This window comes from Lampetra planeri, unplaced genomic scaffold (assembly GCF_965212315.1).
Source record: "Lampetra planeri unplaced genomic scaffold, kcLamPlan1.2.h2 scaffold_380, whole genome shotgun sequence".
In the NCBI taxonomy this organism is placed as follows: domain Eukaryota; kingdom Metazoa; phylum Chordata; class Hyperoartia; order Petromyzontiformes; family Petromyzontidae; genus Lampetra; species Lampetra planeri.
Window position 1 is genome coordinate 21,531 of NW_027615203.1, and position 17,099 is coordinate 38,629.

The 17,099-nt window shown below is 56.7% G+C and overlaps 1 protein-coding gene across 1 annotated transcript in view; it reads right to left on the minus strand.

Annotated features, from left to right (window-relative positions):
• Positions 1-544: 544 nt before the first annotated feature.
• The window catches only part of LOC144741000 (rho guanine nucleotide exchange factor 18-like), a 41,773-nt gene continuing 25,218 nt past the window's right edge, over positions 545-17,099 (minus strand). Inside the window, exons 10-17 of the mRNA XM_078623692.1 lie at positions 10,333-10,479; positions 9,895-9,983; positions 8,864-8,920; positions 5,427-5,477; positions 4,874-5,263; positions 4,171-4,362; positions 1,593-1,860; positions 545-811 (exon numbers count right to left, since the gene is read on the minus strand). Of these exons, the coding sequence (XP_078479818.1) occupies positions 555-811; positions 1,593-1,860; positions 4,171-4,362; positions 4,874-5,263; positions 5,427-5,477; positions 8,864-8,920; positions 9,895-9,983; positions 10,333-10,479 (1,451 nt within the window). The 3' untranslated portion in view covers positions 545-554. The remainder of the gene's footprint in view (positions 812-1,592; positions 1,861-4,170; positions 4,363-4,873; positions 5,264-5,426; positions 5,478-8,863; positions 8,921-9,894; positions 9,984-10,332; positions 10,480-17,099) is intronic.

Genomic DNA, 17,099 nt, shown 5'->3' on the forward strand with positions numbered 1-17,099 from the left:
GCTACCACTCCTGCTACTGCTGCTACCACCGCTGCTTCTGCTGCTACCACTCCTGCTACTGCTGCTACCACCGCTGCTACTGCTGCTGCTGCCACGTCTGTTCTGAAAGCCGCCGCCGTGAGACGGTCAATTCCATCTCCTCCACGGGGTGGGGCAGGGTGGCCGTCACGGGGCGGGTGGGAGAGGGAGAGAGAGAGAGAAGGCATCGCACGCTGCACTGCACGGGGGGCGAGTGACACACAAACGCGTCCGCAGACCGCGGGGCAGCTCCCTCCCGCGTCACAACGACGACGACGACCCGTCACGTGTCGTCACGTGTCGTCTCGTCACGTGTCGTCACGTGTCGTCACGTCTCTCCCCCCACCGTCGCCCGCTTCTCTCCCGCCGTCGTTTGGCACCCCACGGAGGCGGGTCTCGACCAGCGCCCTCCGCTCCGGGGAGTGTTTTTGCCTTTTTAAAACTTCACCGTTTACATAAAATCTCCATCATCCCCTACCGCCCGCTCCCCCCGCACCCCCCACCGCCCCACCCCACCCCACCCCTCCTCCTCGTCGTCAGAAGTAGAGTTCGTCGTCGTCCTCCTCCTCCTCGCCGCCGGAGCTCCGTCCCTCCGCGCCGTCGCGACACCGACGCTGCCGCTGCTCGTGGCCGCCGCTCCCCGCCGGGGTCGCGCCGGGGTCGTCGCTCGCTGGCCCCTGCTGCTGCTGCTGCCCCTGCTGCTGCTGCAACTGCAGCGCCTGCAGCTGCTCGTGGAGGGCGCCGGGCGGGATGGCGGCGGGCAGGGAGCCTCTCTTCCTCTTCCTCGCCGAGTCTGCCAGAGGGGGGAGGAGGGGGCGGTGTGAGTGGTGGTGTGAGCGGCACGCCACGTCACTCTCCCCCCTCTCTCTCTCTCGCTACAACCTCCACGCTGCTACCACCACCCCCCCTGGCACCGCCGATTAGCACGGTTGGCTACGTATGGCACGAAAGAAGTTTAAAATGCACACTGCTCAAAGACTCAACACTGCCCATAGACTCAACACTGCCCATAGACTCAACACTACCCATAGACTCAACACTACCCATAGACTCAACACTACCCATAGACTCAACACTACCCATAGACTCAACACTACCCATAGACTCAACACTACCCATAGACTCAACACTGCCCATAGACTCAACACTACCCATAGACTCAACACTACCCATAGACTCAACACTACCCATAGACTCAACACTGCCCATAGACTCAACACTACCCATAGACTCAACACTACCCATAGACTCAACACTACCCATAGACTCAACACTAACCCATAGACTCAACACTGCCCATAGACTCAACACTGCACATAGACTCAACACTAACCCATAGACTCAACACTGCCCATAGACTCAACACTACCCATAGACTCAACACTACCCATAGACTCAACACTGCACATAGACTCAACACTACCCATAGACTCAACACTGCCCATAGACTCAACACTACCCATAGACTCAACACTGCACATAGACTCAACACTACCCATAGACTCAACACTGCACATAGACTCAACACTACCCATAGACTCAACACTGCCCATAGACTAACACTACCCACAGACCTGGCGAGGAGGGGGGAGACGACGGGATGTTGGTGGGCGTCTTGGACTCGTCTGAGTCCTCCTCCTCGTCCTCCCTGGTGGGCCTCGCGGCCAGTCCCTTGCCGGGAGGGGAGAGGCACTTGGCCCGGGGCCGCCGGGAGGAGGGCACGGGGGCGGCCGTGCCGATCGGCGCGACTCCGTCGGGGCCGTCCACGGTGAGGGTGGGGGGAGGGGGTCTCCGCTCCGCCGGGAGGGCGAGGCACGCCGCACCCACGCTGCCCCGGCGCTGCTGGATGGCGCACAGCACGCACAGCACGCACACACAGCACGCACACACAGCACGCACACACAGCACACACACAGCACACACAGGACGCACACACAGCACACACAGGACGCACACAGCACGCACACACAGGACGCACACACAGCACGCACACACAGCACACACACAGCACACACACAGCACACACAGCACGCACACACAGCACGCACACACACACAGCACACACACAGCACACACAGCACGCACACACAGCACGCACACACAGCACACACACAGCACACACAGGACGCACACACAGCACACACAGGACGCACACAGCACGCACACAGCACGCACACAGCACACACACCACGCACACACAGGACGCACACACAGCACGCACACACAGCACACACACAGCACACACACAGCACACACAGCACGCACACACACACAGCACACACACAGCACACACAGCACGCACACACAGCACGCACACACAGCACACACACAGCACACACAGCACGCACACACAGCACGCACACACACACAGCACACACACACAACACGCACGCACACACAGCACACACACACAGCACACACACACAACACGCACACACAGCACATACACACAGCACACACAGCACACACGCACAGCACACACAGCACGCACACACCCACAGCACACACACAGCACGCACATACAGCACGCACACACAGCACGCACGCACAGCACGCACGCACAGTGAGTGAGTGTGAGAGTGAGTATGAGAGTGAGTGAGTGTGAGAGTGAGTGAGTGTGAGTGAGTGTGAGAGTGAGTGAGTGTGAGTGAGTGTGAGTGAGTGTGACAGTGAGTGAGTGTGAGAGTGAGTGTAAGTGTGAGAGTGAGTGTGAGAGTGAGTGTGAGAGTGTGAGAGTGAGTGAGTGTGAGTGAGTGTGAGTGAGTGTGAAAGTGAGTGAGTGTGAGAGTGAGTGTGAGAGTGAGTGAGTGTGAGAGTGAGTGAGTGTGGGAGTGAGTGTGAGAGTGAGTGTCAGAGTGAGTGAGTGTCAGAGTGAGTGAGTGTCAGAGTGAGTGAGTGTGAGTGTGACAGTGAGTGAGTGTGAGAGTGAGTGAGTGTGAGTGAGTGTGAGTGTGACAGTGAGTGAGTGTGAGTGTCAGAGTGAGTGTGATTGAGTGTGAGAGTGAGTGTGAGTGAGTGTGAGAGTGAGTGAGTGTGAGTGAGTGAGTGTGAGAGTGAGTGAGTGTGAGAGTGAGTGAGAGTGGGAGTGAGTGAGTGTGAGAGTGAGTGAGTGTGGGAGTGAGTGTGAGAGTGAGTGAAAGTGAGTGAGTGTGAGAGTGAGTGAGTGTGAGAGTGAGTGTTGAGTGAGTGAGTGTTGAGTGAGTGAGTGTGGGAGTGAGTGAGTGTGAGAGTGAGTGAGTGTGGGAGTGAGTGTGAGAGTGAGTGACTGTGGGAGTGAGTGAGTGTGGGAGTGAGTGTTGAGTGAGTGAGTGTTGAGTGAGTGAGTGTGGGAGTGAGTGAGTGTGAGAGTGAGTGAGTGTGGGAGTGAGTGTGAGAGTGAGTGACTGTGGGAGTGAGTGAGTGTGGGAGTGAGTGACTGTGGGAGTGAGTGAGTGTGAGAGTGAGTGTTGAGTGAGTGAGTGTTGAGTGAGTGAGTGTGGGAGTGAGTGAGTGTGAGAGTGAGTGAGTGTGGGAGTGAGTGAGTGTGGGAGTGAGTGAGTGTGGGAGTGAGTGAGTGTGGGAGTGAGTGTGAGAGTGAGTGACTGTGGGAGTGAGTGAGTGTGGGAGTGAGTGACTGTGGGAGTGAGTGAGTGTGAGAGTGAGTGTTGAGTGAGTGAGTGTTGAGTGAGTGAGTGTGGGAGTGAGTGAGTGTGAGAGTGAGTGAGTGTGGGAGTGAGTGTGAGAGTGAGTGACTGTGGGAGTGAGTGAGTGTGGGAGTGAGTGAGTGAGTGTGATAGTGAGTAGAGTCTGTCTGTTCTTGTTGTCATCGTCATCACCATCGTCGTCATCGCCATCACCATCATCTTCGTCATCATCGTCATCATCGTCGTTATGATCATCATTATCGTCGTTGTCGTCATCACCATCATCGCCATCACCATCATCTTCGTCATCTTCGTCATCGTCGTCATCGTCATTGTTGTCATCATTATCATCATCATTATCGCCGTTATCATCATCATCGTCGTTATCATCATCATTATCGTCGTTGTCGTCATCATCATCATCGTCATCATCATCGTCGTCGTCATCATTGTCATCGTCGTTGTCGTCATCATCATCATCATCATCATCGTCATCGTCGTCGTCGTCACACCAGCGCGACGTCGTCACCTGCAGGGAGGGCGGCTGCTGCTGCTGCCCCAGTGTGAGCAGGGCGCCGCACGGGAGGCTGTTCTGGCGGCTGTGCGTGAGCGCTCGCCGCGGCTCTCCCGGCCGCTTCTCCCCTCCCTCCTCCTCCCGCCGCTCCCCCCCCGCCTCCTCCCCCTCCTCCTTGCCGCCGCTCTCCATGCCGAGCAACTGCTCCTGAAACGACGGACAAGAACTACCCCGTGTCACCGCTCGCCTCGTGCCTGCCAAGCGGGGGTGGTGCCGCCGTGCCCTTGAAGGCGTCATTCTGTTCCGCTGACGGGAATACTTGTATTTATTTGCCGCATGCGGTGGGGTGGTCAACTTGTAACAGCGGACCAAGAGGTCGGCAAAGAGCCAAGTGGAGATCTCTATACAGTATAAGTGTTGAGTCTATGGGTAGTGTTGAGTCTATGGGTAGTGTGTGTATGCTGAACTTCTTTAGCGCCATACACAGGACGAGGCCTTCGCCGCTCCGCAACTCTACTGAGCAGGGCCACGACGATCAAACCGCGTGAGTCGGTCTCTCCCGTGTGCATCCGTGCCCACGCGTGTCTGTGTACCCCCCGCACAGCGGATTCGATGCGAGGGCGGAGACGGAGCGAGGGGACATGCGGCTAGCGTCACAGGCTTCTTGGCGCAGCTGCCGGCTGTCGAAGGCAGACCCGCGCCTTGCGCCGAGACTCACCCTGATCTTCCGGCACTCGGCCTCGCACTCGAGCAGCCGGAACTGCAGCTCCTCGCGGCTCCAGCCGGCCTCCTCCTCCTCCTGCGGCTCCTCCTCCTCCCCCTGCCGCTCCTCGGCAGAGCTCCGCCGGGAGCCGGCGCCGCCGCCGCCGGTGCTGCCGTCGTCGGCGCGGTGTCTCCGCGGCACGCGCTCCCGCACCGTGTCGGAGCGGCTCACTACGTTCGCCGGGCGGCGCAGCGTGCGGTTGGGGTCGTCGTCCCGAGCAGCGGCGGCGGCGGTGGTGGTGGCGGTGGTGGCGGTGGTGGCGGTGGTGGCGGTGGTGGCGGCGGCGGCGGTGGTGCCACGGTATCGCGCAGTTTCGATGAACGAGTCCTGCTGTGCGATCACGGCCTGACCGGGGGAGACGAGGTGGTGAGGTGATGAGGTGGTGGAGGTGGTAAGGTGTTGTTGGGGACGACAAGGTGTTTGGGACGACAAGGTGTTGGTGATGAGCTGCCGGTGAAGAGGTGGAGTGAACGAGGTGGAGTAGGCGAGGTGGCGGCGTTGCGCTCACCTGCAGGCTGTACATCGTCTGTGTCAAGATGAAGACGGAGCTCTGCATGGCCTGCACACACACGGGGAGGGGATGGTGACGATGTTGTGTGTACACAGGCGTATGTGTGTGTGTGTACACTAGTGTGTGTGTGTGTACACTAGTGTGTGTGTGTGTACACTAGTGTGTGTGTGTACACTAGTGTGTGTGTGTACACTAGTGTGCGTGTGTACACTAGTGTGTGTGTGTGTGTACACAGGTGTGTGTGTGTACACTAGTGTGTGTGTGTGTACACTAGTGTGTGTGTGTGTGTACACTAGTGTGTGTGTGTGTGTACACTAGTGTGTGCGTGTGTACACTAGTGTGTGTGTGTACACTAGTGTGTGTGTGTGTGTACACTAGTGTGTGTGTGTGTGTACACTAGTGTGTGCGTGTGTACACTAGTGTGTGTGTGTACACTAGTGTGTGTGTGTGTGTACACTAGTGTGTGTGTGTGTACACTAGTGTGTGTGTGTACACTAGTGTGTGTGTGTGTGTACACTAGTGTGTGTGTGTGTGTACACTAGTGTGTGCGTGTGTACACTAGTGTGTGTGTGTGTGTACACTAGTGTGTGTGTGTACACTAGTGTGTGTGTGTACACTAGTGTGTGTGTGTGTGTACACTAGTGTGCGTGTGTGTGTACACTAGTGTGTGTGTGTGTACACTAGTGTGTGTGTGTGTGTACACTAGTGTGTGTGTGTGTACACTAGTGTGCGTGTGTGTGTACACTAGTGTGTGTGTGTGTACACTAGTGTGTGTGTGTGTGTACACTAGTGTGTGTGTGTACACTAGTGTGTGCGTGTGTACACTAGTGTGTGTGTGTGTACACTAGTGTGTGTGTGTACACTAGTGTGTGTGTGTGTGTACACTAGTGTGTGTGTGTGTACACTAGTGTGTGTGTGTGTACACTAGTGTGTGTGTGTGTACACTAGTGTGTGTGTGTGTACACTAGTGTGTGTGTGTACACTAGTGTGTGTGTGTGTACACTAGTGTGTGTGTGTGTGTACACTAGTGTGTGTGTGTGTACACTAGTGTGTGTGTGTACACTAGTGTGTGTGTGTACACTAGTGTGTGTGTGTGTGTACACTAGTGTGTGTGTGTGTGTACACTAGTGTGTGTGCGTGTACACTAGTGTGTGTGTGTACACTAGTGTGTGTGTGTGTGTACACTAGTGTGTGTGCGTGTACACTAGTGTGTGTGTGTACACTAGTGTGTGTGTGTGTGTACACTAGTGTGTGTGTGTGTGTACACTAGTGTGTGTGTGTGTACACTAGTGTGTGTGCGTGTGTACACTAGTGTGTGTGTGTACACTAGTGTGTGTGTGTGTACACTAGTGTGTGTGTGTGTGTACACTAGTGTGTGTGTGTGTACACTAGTGTGTGTGTGTGTACACTAGTGTGTGTGTGTGTACACTAGTGTGTGTGTGTGTACACTAGTGTGTGTGCGTGTACACTAGTGTGTGTGTGTACACTAGTGTGTGTGTGTGTGTACACTAGTGTGTGTGTGTGTACACTAGTGTGTGTGTGTGTACACAGGTGTGTGTGTGTGTGTACACTAGTGTGTGTGTGTGTGTACACTAGTGTGTGTGTGTGTGTACACTAGTGTGTGTGTGTGTGTACACTAGTGTGTGTGTGTGTGTACACTAGTGTGTGTGTGTGTGTACACTAGTGTGTGTGTGTGTGTACACTAGTGTGTGTGTGTGTGTACACTAGTGTGTGTGTGTGTGTACACAGGTGTGTGTGTGTGTACACTAGTGTGTGTGTGTGTACACTAGTGTGTGTGTGTACACTAGTGTGTGTGTGTGTACACTAGTGTGTGTGTGTGTGTGTACACTAGTGTGTGTGTGTGTGTACACTAGTGTGTGTGCGTGTGTACACAGGTGTGTGTGTGTACACTAGTGTGTGTGTGTGTGTACACTAGTGTGTGTGTGTACACTAGTGTGTGTGTGTACACTAGTGTGTGTGTGTGTGTACACTAGTGTGTGTGTGTACACTAGTGTGTGTGTGTGTGTACACTAGTGTGTGTGTGTGTACACTAGTGTGTGTGTGTGTACACAGGTGTGTGTGTGTACACTAGTGTGTGTGTGTGTGTACACTAGTGTGTGTGTGTGTGTACACTAGTGTGTGTGTGTACACTAGTGTGTGTGTGTGTACACTAGTGTGTGTGTGTGTACACTAGTGTGTGTGTGTGTACACTCGTGTGTGTGTGTACACTAGTGTGTGTGTGTGTACACTAGTGTGTGTGTGTGTACACTCGTGTGTGTGTGTGTACACTAGTGTGTGTGTGTACACTAGTGTGTGCGTGTGTGTACACTAGTGTGTGTACACTAGTGTGTGTGTGTACACTCGTGTGTGTGTGTGTACACTAGTGTGTGTGTGTGTGTACACTAGTGTGTGTACACTAGTGTGTGTGTGTACACTAGTGTGTGTGTGTGTACACTCGTGTGTGTGTGTGTACACTAGTGTGTGTACACTAGTGTGTGTGTGTACACTAGTGTGTGTGTGTGTAGACTAGTGTGTGTGTGTACACTAGTGTGTGTGTGTGTACACTAGTGCGTGTGTGTGTGTACACTAGTGTGTGTACACTAGTGTGTGTGTGTACACTAGTGTGTGTGTGTGTAGACTAGTGTGTGTGTGTACACTAGTGTGTGTGTACACTAGTGTGTGCGTGTGTACACAGGTGTGTGTGTGTACACTAGTGTGTGTGCGTGTGTACACTAGTGTGTGTGCGTGTGTACACTAGTGTGTGTGCGTGTGTACACTAGTGTGTGTGTGTACACTAGTGTGTGTGTGTGTGTGTACACTAGTGTGTGTGCGTGTGTACACAGGTGTGTGTGTGTACACTAGTGTGTGTGTGTGTGTGTACACTAGTGTGTGTGCGTGTGTACACAGGTGTGTGTGTGTACACTAGTGTGTGTGTGTGTGTACACTAGTGTGTGCGTGTGTACACAGGTGTGTGTGTGTACACTAGTGTGTGTGTGTGTGTACACTAGTGTGTGTGCGTGTGTACACAGGTGTGGTGGGGAGCGCTGCGCTATTCCCGCTCATGGCCAACACCACTAACAATTATCTGTACCGGTCCAGGGCCTCCACTAGGTCGACGGTGTGCAGCAGCAGCAGCAGCAGCAAAAAAAAAAAAATCGCCACTGGGGAGACAAAGGCGGCCGGGCGCGGTTCTGGCCACCCACGTCTTCGTGTGCCACAGTGCCGGCCTTCACAGGTGCCACTCGCTAACAGCACTTGCCCCAACAGTCTGTTAGGGCTACACGGGGGATCTTTGTCTCTGTGTACACGGCTCTGTGTGCGGTGCGGTGCGGTGCGGTGCGGTGCGGTGCGGTGCGGGGCGGTGCGGTGCGGTGCGGTGCGGGGCGGTGCGGTGCGGTGCGGGGCGGTGCGGTCTGGCCGGGCCGGCCGCTCACCTCGATGTCCAGCGGCGTGCGCAGGAAGTTGCCGATGTGGCCGGCACCACCTCGGTGCTGCCGGGGGGGGACGACACGGGGGGGGGGTCACAGGTGGGTCAGTCAGGGGGTCAGGGGTCAGGAGGGTTAGCACACCACACTACTCTGGCGTAAGGGGTCACAGGGGGTCAGGGGTCGGGGAGGTGAGCACACCACACTACTCTGGGGTCAGGGGTCACAGGGGGGTCAGGGGTCGGGAGGGTGAGCGCACCACACTACTCTGGGGGTAAGAGGTCACAGGGGGTCAGGGGTCGGGGAGGTGAGCACACCACACTACTCTGGGGTAAGGGGTCACAGGGGGGTCAGGGGTGGAGGGGGTGAGCACACCACACTACTCTGGGTCACAGGGGGGTCAGGGGTCGGGGGGGTGAGCACACCACACTACTCTGGGGTCAGGGGTCACAGGGGGGTCAGGGGTCGGGGGGGTGAGCACACCACACTACTCTGGGGTAAGGGGTCACAGGGGGGTCAGGGGTCGGGGGGGTGAGCACACCACACTACTCTGGGGTAAGGGGTCACAGGGGGGTCAGGGGTCGGGGGGGTGAGCACACACTACTCTGGGGTAAGGGGTCACAGGGGGGTCAGGGGTGGAGGGGGTGAGCACACCACACTACTCTGGGTCACAGGGGGGTCAGGGGTCGGGGGGGTGAGCACACCACACTACTCTGGGGTAAGGGGTCACAGGGGGGTCAGGGGTCGGGGGGGTGAGCACACCACACTACTCTGGGTCACAGGGGGGTCAGTGGTCGGGGGGGTGAACACACCACACTACTCTGGGTCACAGGGGGGTCAGGGGTCGGGGGGGTGAACACACCACACTACTCGGAGTGAGGGGGGGGGGGGCTATTGGACAGGGGGGTGGAGGAGGGCCCCCATCTAATTGCTTGACCTGCCCGGGGCGCATGCCACCCGCGCTGGGACCACCGCCAACCCGCGCTGGCGGTGGTGGGGGGGGGGGGGGGTGAGGGCACGACCGGTGGGTGGCCCCTCACCTTCTTGATGACCGAGTCGGACTCCGTGCGCCGGAGCTCCTGCTGCTGTGTAGGGGACGAGCCTTGCGACGGGTCGTCCTTACCCGGGTCTACGCACGCACCGACGGACAGAGACAAAGTTACACCCCGCCGCAAGCGCCGTGAGTCGGCGAGTAGCGGCGGCACCGACGAAGGCCGGCGGCCGCGACAAATTGGTGGGGTGGCCAACGCCGCGGCCCGCCCGGCCGCGTTTGTCTCCACCGGAGCCGACGTTTACGACGCACCGGCTTGATTATTTAACCGGTGCGACGAATATCTTTATTCGTCGCACCGATAGAGCGAGCGAGCGAGTTCAAGATTCAGCTTGTCTATGTGGGTTGTCATGAAAAAAATGTCAAAAGCAAAAAGAGATTAAGCGTGTCGGTGGGACTCGGGGTGAGTGGTGGTGTCGTCCCCCACCGTGCCGCTTGAGCGTGCTGCTGTCGAAGCCGCCAAACGTCTCGGCGCGCTTGGGCAGCGCCGGGCCGTGAGCGGCGGCGCCGCCGTCGTGACTCTGCCGCTGGTAGCAGCTCACGGCGCTCGCGATCATCTTCTGCAGGTTCTCCACTGCCGCGGGCCGGCGTGGGTGGAGGTGGGCGAGAGGCACGGTGACACGGGGCGGAGGGGAGGGTGGGGAGGGTGGGGAGGGTGGGGGGGGTCAGAGGTTAGCTGTTGGTGGCGGGGGGGGGGCAGATGTTCCGCTTTAAGATCAAACACGTGTTGAGTCGGTCTGCGGTCTCACTAGAACTGGGGTCTCAGTAGAACTGGGGTCTCACTAGAACTGGGGTCTGCGTTGAACTGGGGTCTGGGTTGAACTGGGGTCTCAGTGGAACTGGGGTCTGGGTTGAACTGGGTCTGGGTTGAACTGGGGTCTCAGTGGAACTGGGGTCTGGGTTGAACTGGGGTCTGGGTTGAACTGGGGTCTCAGTGGAACTGGGGTCTCACTAGAATTGGGGTCTGGGTTGAACTGGGGTCTCAGTGGAACTGGGGTCTCACTAGAACTGGGGTCTGGGTTGAACTGGGGTCTCAGTGGAACTGGGGTCTCACTAGAACTGGGGTCTCAGTAGAACTGGGGTCTGGGTTGAACTGGGGTCTGGGTTGAACTGGGGTCTCAGTGGAACTGGGGTCTCAGTAGAACTGGGGTCTGGGTTGAACTGGGGTCTCAGTGGAACTGGGGTCTCACTAGAATTGGAGTCTGGGTTGAACTGGGGTCTCAGTGGAACTGGGGTCTCACTAGAACTGGGGTCTGGGTTGAACTGGGGTCTCAGTGGAACTGGGGTCTCACTAGAACTGGGGTCTCAGTAGAACTGGGGTCTGGGTTGAACTGGGGTCTGGGTTGAACTGGGGTCTCAGTGGAACTGGGGTCTCAGTAGAACTGGGGTCTGGGTTGAACTGGGGTCTCAGTGGAACTGGGGTCTCACTAGAACTGGGGTCTGGGTTGAACTGAGGTCTCAGTGGAACTGGGGTCTCACTAGAACTGGGGTCTCAGTAGAACTGGGGTCTGGGTTGAACTGGGGTCTGGGTTGAACTGGGGTCTCAGTGGAACTGGGGTCTCAGTAGAACTGGGGTCTGGGTTGAACTGGGGTCTCAGTGGAACTGGGGTCTCACTAGAACTGGGGTCTCAGTAGAACTGGGGTCTGGGTTGAACTGGGGTCTGGGTTGAACTGGGGTCTCAGTGGAACTGGGGTCTCACTAGAACTGGGGTCTCACTAGAACTGGGGTCTCAGTAGAACTGGGGTCTCACTAGAACTGGGGTCTCAGTAGAACTGGGGTCTGGGTTGAACTGGGGTCTGGGTTGAACTGGGGTCTCAGTGGAACTGGGGTCTCAGTAGAACTGGGGTCTGGGTTGAACTGGGGTCTCAGTGGAACTGGGGTCTCACTAGAACTGGGGTCTCACTAGAACTGGGGTCTCAGTAGAACTGGGGTCTCAGTAGAACTGGGGTCTGGGTTGAACTGGGGTCTGGGTTGAACTGGGGTCTCAGTGGAACTGGGGTCTCACTAGAACTGGGGTCTGGGTTGAACTGGGGTCTCAGTGGAACTGGGGTCTCACTAGAACTGGGGTCTCAGTAGAACTGGGGTCTGGGTTGAACTGGGGTCTGGGTTGAACTGGGGTCTCAGTGGAACTGGGGTCTCAGTAGAACTGGGGTCTGGGTTGAACTGGGGTCTCAGTGGAACTGGGGTCTCACTAGAACTGGGGTCTGGGTTGAACTGGGGTCTCAGTGGAACTGGGGTCTCACTAGAACTGGGGTCTCACTAGAACTGGGGTCTCAGTAGAACTGGGGTCTCAGTAGAACTGGGGTCTGGGTTGAACTGGGGTCTGGGTTGAACTGGGGTCTCAGTGGAACTGGGGTCTCACTAGAACTGGGGTCTGGGTTGAACTGGGGTCTCAGTGGAACTGGGGTCTCACTAGAACTGGGGTCTCAGTAGAACTGGGGTCTGGGTTGAACTGGGGTCTGGGTTGAACTGGGGTCTCAGTAGAACTGGGGTCTCAGTAGAACTGGGGTCTGGGTTGAACTGGGGTCTCAGAGGAACTGGGGTCTCACTAGAACTGGGGTCTGGGTTGAACTGGGGTCTCAGTGGAACTGGGGTCTCACTAGAACTGGGGTCTCAGTAGAACTGGGGTCTGGGTTGAACTGGGGTCTGGGTTGAACTGGGGTCTCAGTGGAACTGGGGTCTCAGTAGAACTGGGGTCTGGGTTGAACTGGGGTTTCAGTGGAACTGGGGTCTCACTAGAACTGGGGTCTCAGTAGAACTGGGGTCTGGGTTGAACTGGGGTCTGGGTTGAACTGGGGTCTCAGTGGAACTGGGGTCTCAGTAGAACTGGGGTCTGGGTTGAACTGGGGTCTCAGTGGAACTGGGGTCTCACTAGAACTGGGGTCTCAGTAGAACTGGGGTCTGGGTTGAACTGGGGTCTGGGTTGAACTGGGGTCTCAGTGGAACTGGGGTCTCAGTAGAACTGGGGTCTGGGTTGAACTGGGGTCTCAGTGGAACTGGGGTCTCACTAGAACTGGGGTCTGGGTTGAACTGGGGTCTCAGTGGAACTGGGGTCTCACTAGAACTGGGGTCTCAGTAGAACTGGGGTCTGGGTTGAACTGGGGTCTGGGTTGAACTGGGGTCTCAGTGGAACTGGGGTCTCAGTAGAACTGGGGTCTGGGTTGAACTGGGGTCTCAGTGGAACTGGGGTCTCACTAGAACTGGGGTCTCAGTAGAACTGGGGTCTGGGTTGAACTGGGGTCTGGGTTGAACTGGGGTCTCAGTGGAACTGGGGTCTCACTAGAACTGGGGTCTCACTAGAACTGGGGTCTCAGTAGAACTGGGGACTCACTAGAACTGGGGTCTCAGTAGAACTGGGGTCTGGGTTGAACTGGGGTCTCAGTGGAACTGGGGTCTCAGTAGAACTGGGGTCTGGGTTGAACTGGGGTCTCAGTGGAACTGGGGTCTCACTAGAACTGGGGTCTCACTAGAACTGGGGTCTCAGTAGAACTGGGGTCTCAGTAGAACTGGGGTCTGGGTTGAACTGGGGTCTGGGTTGAACTGGGGTCTCAGTGGAACTGGGGTCTCACTAGAACTGGGGTCTGGGTTGAACTGGGGTCTCAGTGGAACTGGGGTCTCACTAGAACTGGGGACTCAGTAGAACTGGGGTCTGGGTTGAACTGGGGTCTGGGTTGAACTGGGGTCTCAGTGGAACTGGGGTCTCAGTAGAACTGGGGTCTGGGTTGAACTGGGGTCTCAGTGGAACTGGGGTCTCACTAGAACTGGGGTCTGGGTTGAACTGGGGTCTCAGTGGAACTGGGGTTTCACTAGAACTGGGGTCTCACTAGAACTGGGGTCTCAGTAGAACTGGGGTCTCAGTAGAACTGGGGTCTGGGTTGAACTGGGGTCTGGGTTGAACTGGGGTCTCAGTGGAACTGGGGTCTCACTAGAACTGGGGTCTGGGTTGAACTGGGGTCTCAGTGGAACTGGGGTCTCACTAGAACTGGGGTCTCAGTAGAACTGGGGTCTGAGTTGAACTGGGGTCTGGGTTGAACTGGGGTCTCAGTGGAACTGGGGTCTCAGTAGAACTGGGGTCTGGGTTGAACTGGGGTCTGGGTTGAACTGGGGTCTGGGTTGAACTGGGGTCTCAGTGGAACTGGGGTCTCACTAGAATTGGGGTCTGGGTTGAACTGGGGTCTCAGTGGAACTGGGGTCTCACTAGAATTGGAGTCTGGGTTGAACTGGGGTCTCAGTGGAACTGGGGTCTCACTAGAACTGGGGTCTGGGTTGAACTGGGGTCTCAGTGGAACTGGGGTCTCACTAGAACTGGGGTCTCAGTAGAACTGGGGTCTGGGTTGAACTGGGGTCTGGGTTGAACTGGGGTCTCAGTGGAACTGGGGTCTCAGTAGAACTGGGGTCTGGGTTGAACTGGGGTCTCAGTGGAACTGGGGTCTCAGTGGAACTGGGGTCTCACTAGAACTGGGGTCTGGGTTGAACTGGGGTCTCAGTGGAACTGGGGTCTCACTAGAACTGGGGTCTCAGTAGAACTGGGGTCTGGGTTGAACTGGGGTCTGGGTTGAACTGGGGTCTCAGTGGAACTGGGGTCTCAGTAGAACTGGGGTCTGGGTTGAACTGGGGTCTCAGTGGAACTGGGGTCTCACTAGAACTGGGGTCTCAGTAGAACTGGGGTCTGGGTTGAACTGGGGTCTGGGTTGAACTGGGGTCTCAGTGGAACTGGGGTCTCACTAGAACTGGGGTCTCACTAGAACTGGGGTCTCAGTAGAACTGGGGTCTCACTAGAACTGGGGTCTCAGTAGAACTGGGGTCTGGGTTGAACTGGGGTCTGGGTTGAACTGGGGTCTCAGTGGAACTGGGGTCTCAGTAGAACTGGGGTCTGGGTTGAACTGGGGTCTCAGTGGAACTGGGGTCTCACTAGAACTGGGGTCTCACTAGAACTGGGGTCTCAGTAGAACTGGGGTCTCAGTAGAACTGGGGTCTGGGTTGAACTGGGGTCTGGGTTGAACTGGGGTCTCAGTGGAACTGGGGTCTCACTAGAACTGGGGTCTGGGTTGAACTGGGGTCTCAGTGGAACTGGGGTCTCACTAGAACTGGGGTCTCAGTAGAACTGGGGTCTGGGTTGAACTGGGGTCTGGGTTGAACTGGGGTCTCAGTGGAACTGGGGTCTCAGTAGAACTGGGGTCTGGGTTGAACTGGGGTCTCAGTGGAACTGGGGTCTCACTAGAACTGGGGTCTGGGTTGAACTGGGGTCTCAGTGGAACTGGGGTCTCACTAGAACTGGGGTCTCACTAGAACTGGGGTCTCAGTAGAACTGGGGTCTCAGTAGAACTGGGGTCTGGGTTGAACTGGGGTCTGGGTTGAACTGGGGTCTCAGTGGAACTGGGGTCTCACTAGAACTGGGGTCTGGGTTGAACTGGGGTCTCAGTGGAACTGGGGTCTCACTAGAACTGGGGTCTCAGTAGAACTGGGGTCTGGGTTGAACTGGGGTCTGGGTTGAACTGGGGTCTCAGTAGAACTGGGGTCTCAGTAGAACTGGGGTCTGGGTTGAACTGGGGTCTCAGAGGAACTGGGGTCTCACTAGAACTGGGGTCTGGGTTGAACTGGGGTCTCAGTGGAACTGGGGTCTCACTAGAACTGGGGTCTCAGTAGAACTGGGGTCTGGGTTGAACTGGGGTCTGGGTTGAACTGGGGTCTCAGTGGAACTGGGGTCTCAGTAGAACTGGGGTCTGGGTTGAACTGGGGTTTCAGTGGAACTGGGGTCTCACTAGAACTGGGGTCTCAGTAGAACTGGGGTCTGGGTTGAACTGGGGTCTGGGTTGAACTGGGGTCTCAGTGGAACTGGGGTCTCACTAGAACTGGGGTCTCAGTAGAACTGGGGTCTGGGTTGAACTGGGGTCTGGGTTGAACTGGGGTCTCAGTGGAACTGGGGTCTCAGTAGAACTGGGGTCTGGGTTGAACTGGGGTCTCAGTGGAACTGGGGTCTCACTAGAACTGGGGTCTCAGTAGAACTGGGGTCTGGGTTGAACTGGGGTCTGGGTTGAACTGGGGTCTCAGTGGAACTGGGGTCTCACTAGAACTGGGGTCTCACTAGAACTGGGGTCTCAGTAGAACTGGGGTCTCACTAGAACTGGGGTCTCAGTAGAACTGGGGTCTGGGTTGAACTGGGGTCTGGGTTGAACTGGGGTCTCAGTGGAACTGGGGTCTCAGTAGAACTGGGGTCTGGGTTGAACTGGGGTCTCAGTGGAACTGGGGTCTCACTAGAACTGGGGTCTCACTAGAACTGGGGTCTCAGTAGAACTGGGGTCTCAGTAGAACTGGGGTCTGGGTTGAACTGGGGTCTGGGTTGAACTGGGGTCTCAGTGGAACTGGGGTCTCACTAGAACTGGGGTCTGGGTTGAACTGGGGTCTCAGTGGAACTGGGGTCTCACTAGAACTGGGGTCTCAGTAGAACTGGGGTCTGGGTTGAACTGGGGTCTGGGTTGAACTGGGGTCTCAGTGGAACTGGGGTCTCAGTAGAACTGGGGTCTGGGTTGAACTGGGGTCTCAGTGGAACTGGGGTCTCACTAGAACTGGGGTCTTGGTTGAACTGGGGTCTCAGTGGAACTGGGGTCTCACTAGAACTGGGGTCTCACTAGAACTGGGGTCTCAGTAGAACTGGGGTCTCAGTAGAACTGGGGTCTGGGTTGAACTGGGGTCTGGGTTGAACTGGGGTCTCAGTGGAACTGGGGTCTCACTAGAACTGGGGTCTGGGTTGAACTGGGGTCTCAGTGGAACTGGGGTCTCACTAGAACTGGGGTCTCAGTAGAACTGGGGTCTGGGTTGAACTGGGGTCTGGGTTGAACTGGGGTCTCAGTAGAACTGGGGTCTCAGTAGAACTGGGGTCTGGGTTGAACTGGGGTCTCAGAGGAACTGGGGTCTCACTAGAACTGGGGTCTGGGTTGAACTGGGGTCTCAGTGGAACTGGGGTCTCACTAGAACTGGGGTCTCAGTAGAACTGGGGTCTGGGTTGAACTGGGGTCTGGGTTGAACTGGGGTCTCAGTGGAACTGGGGTCTCAGTAGAACTGGGGTCTGGGTTGAACTGGGGTTTCAGTGGAACTGGGGTCTCACTAGAACTGGGGTCTCAGTAGAACTGGGGTCTGGGTTGAACTGGGGTCTGGGTTGAACTGGGGTCTCAGTGGAACTGGGGTCTCAGTAG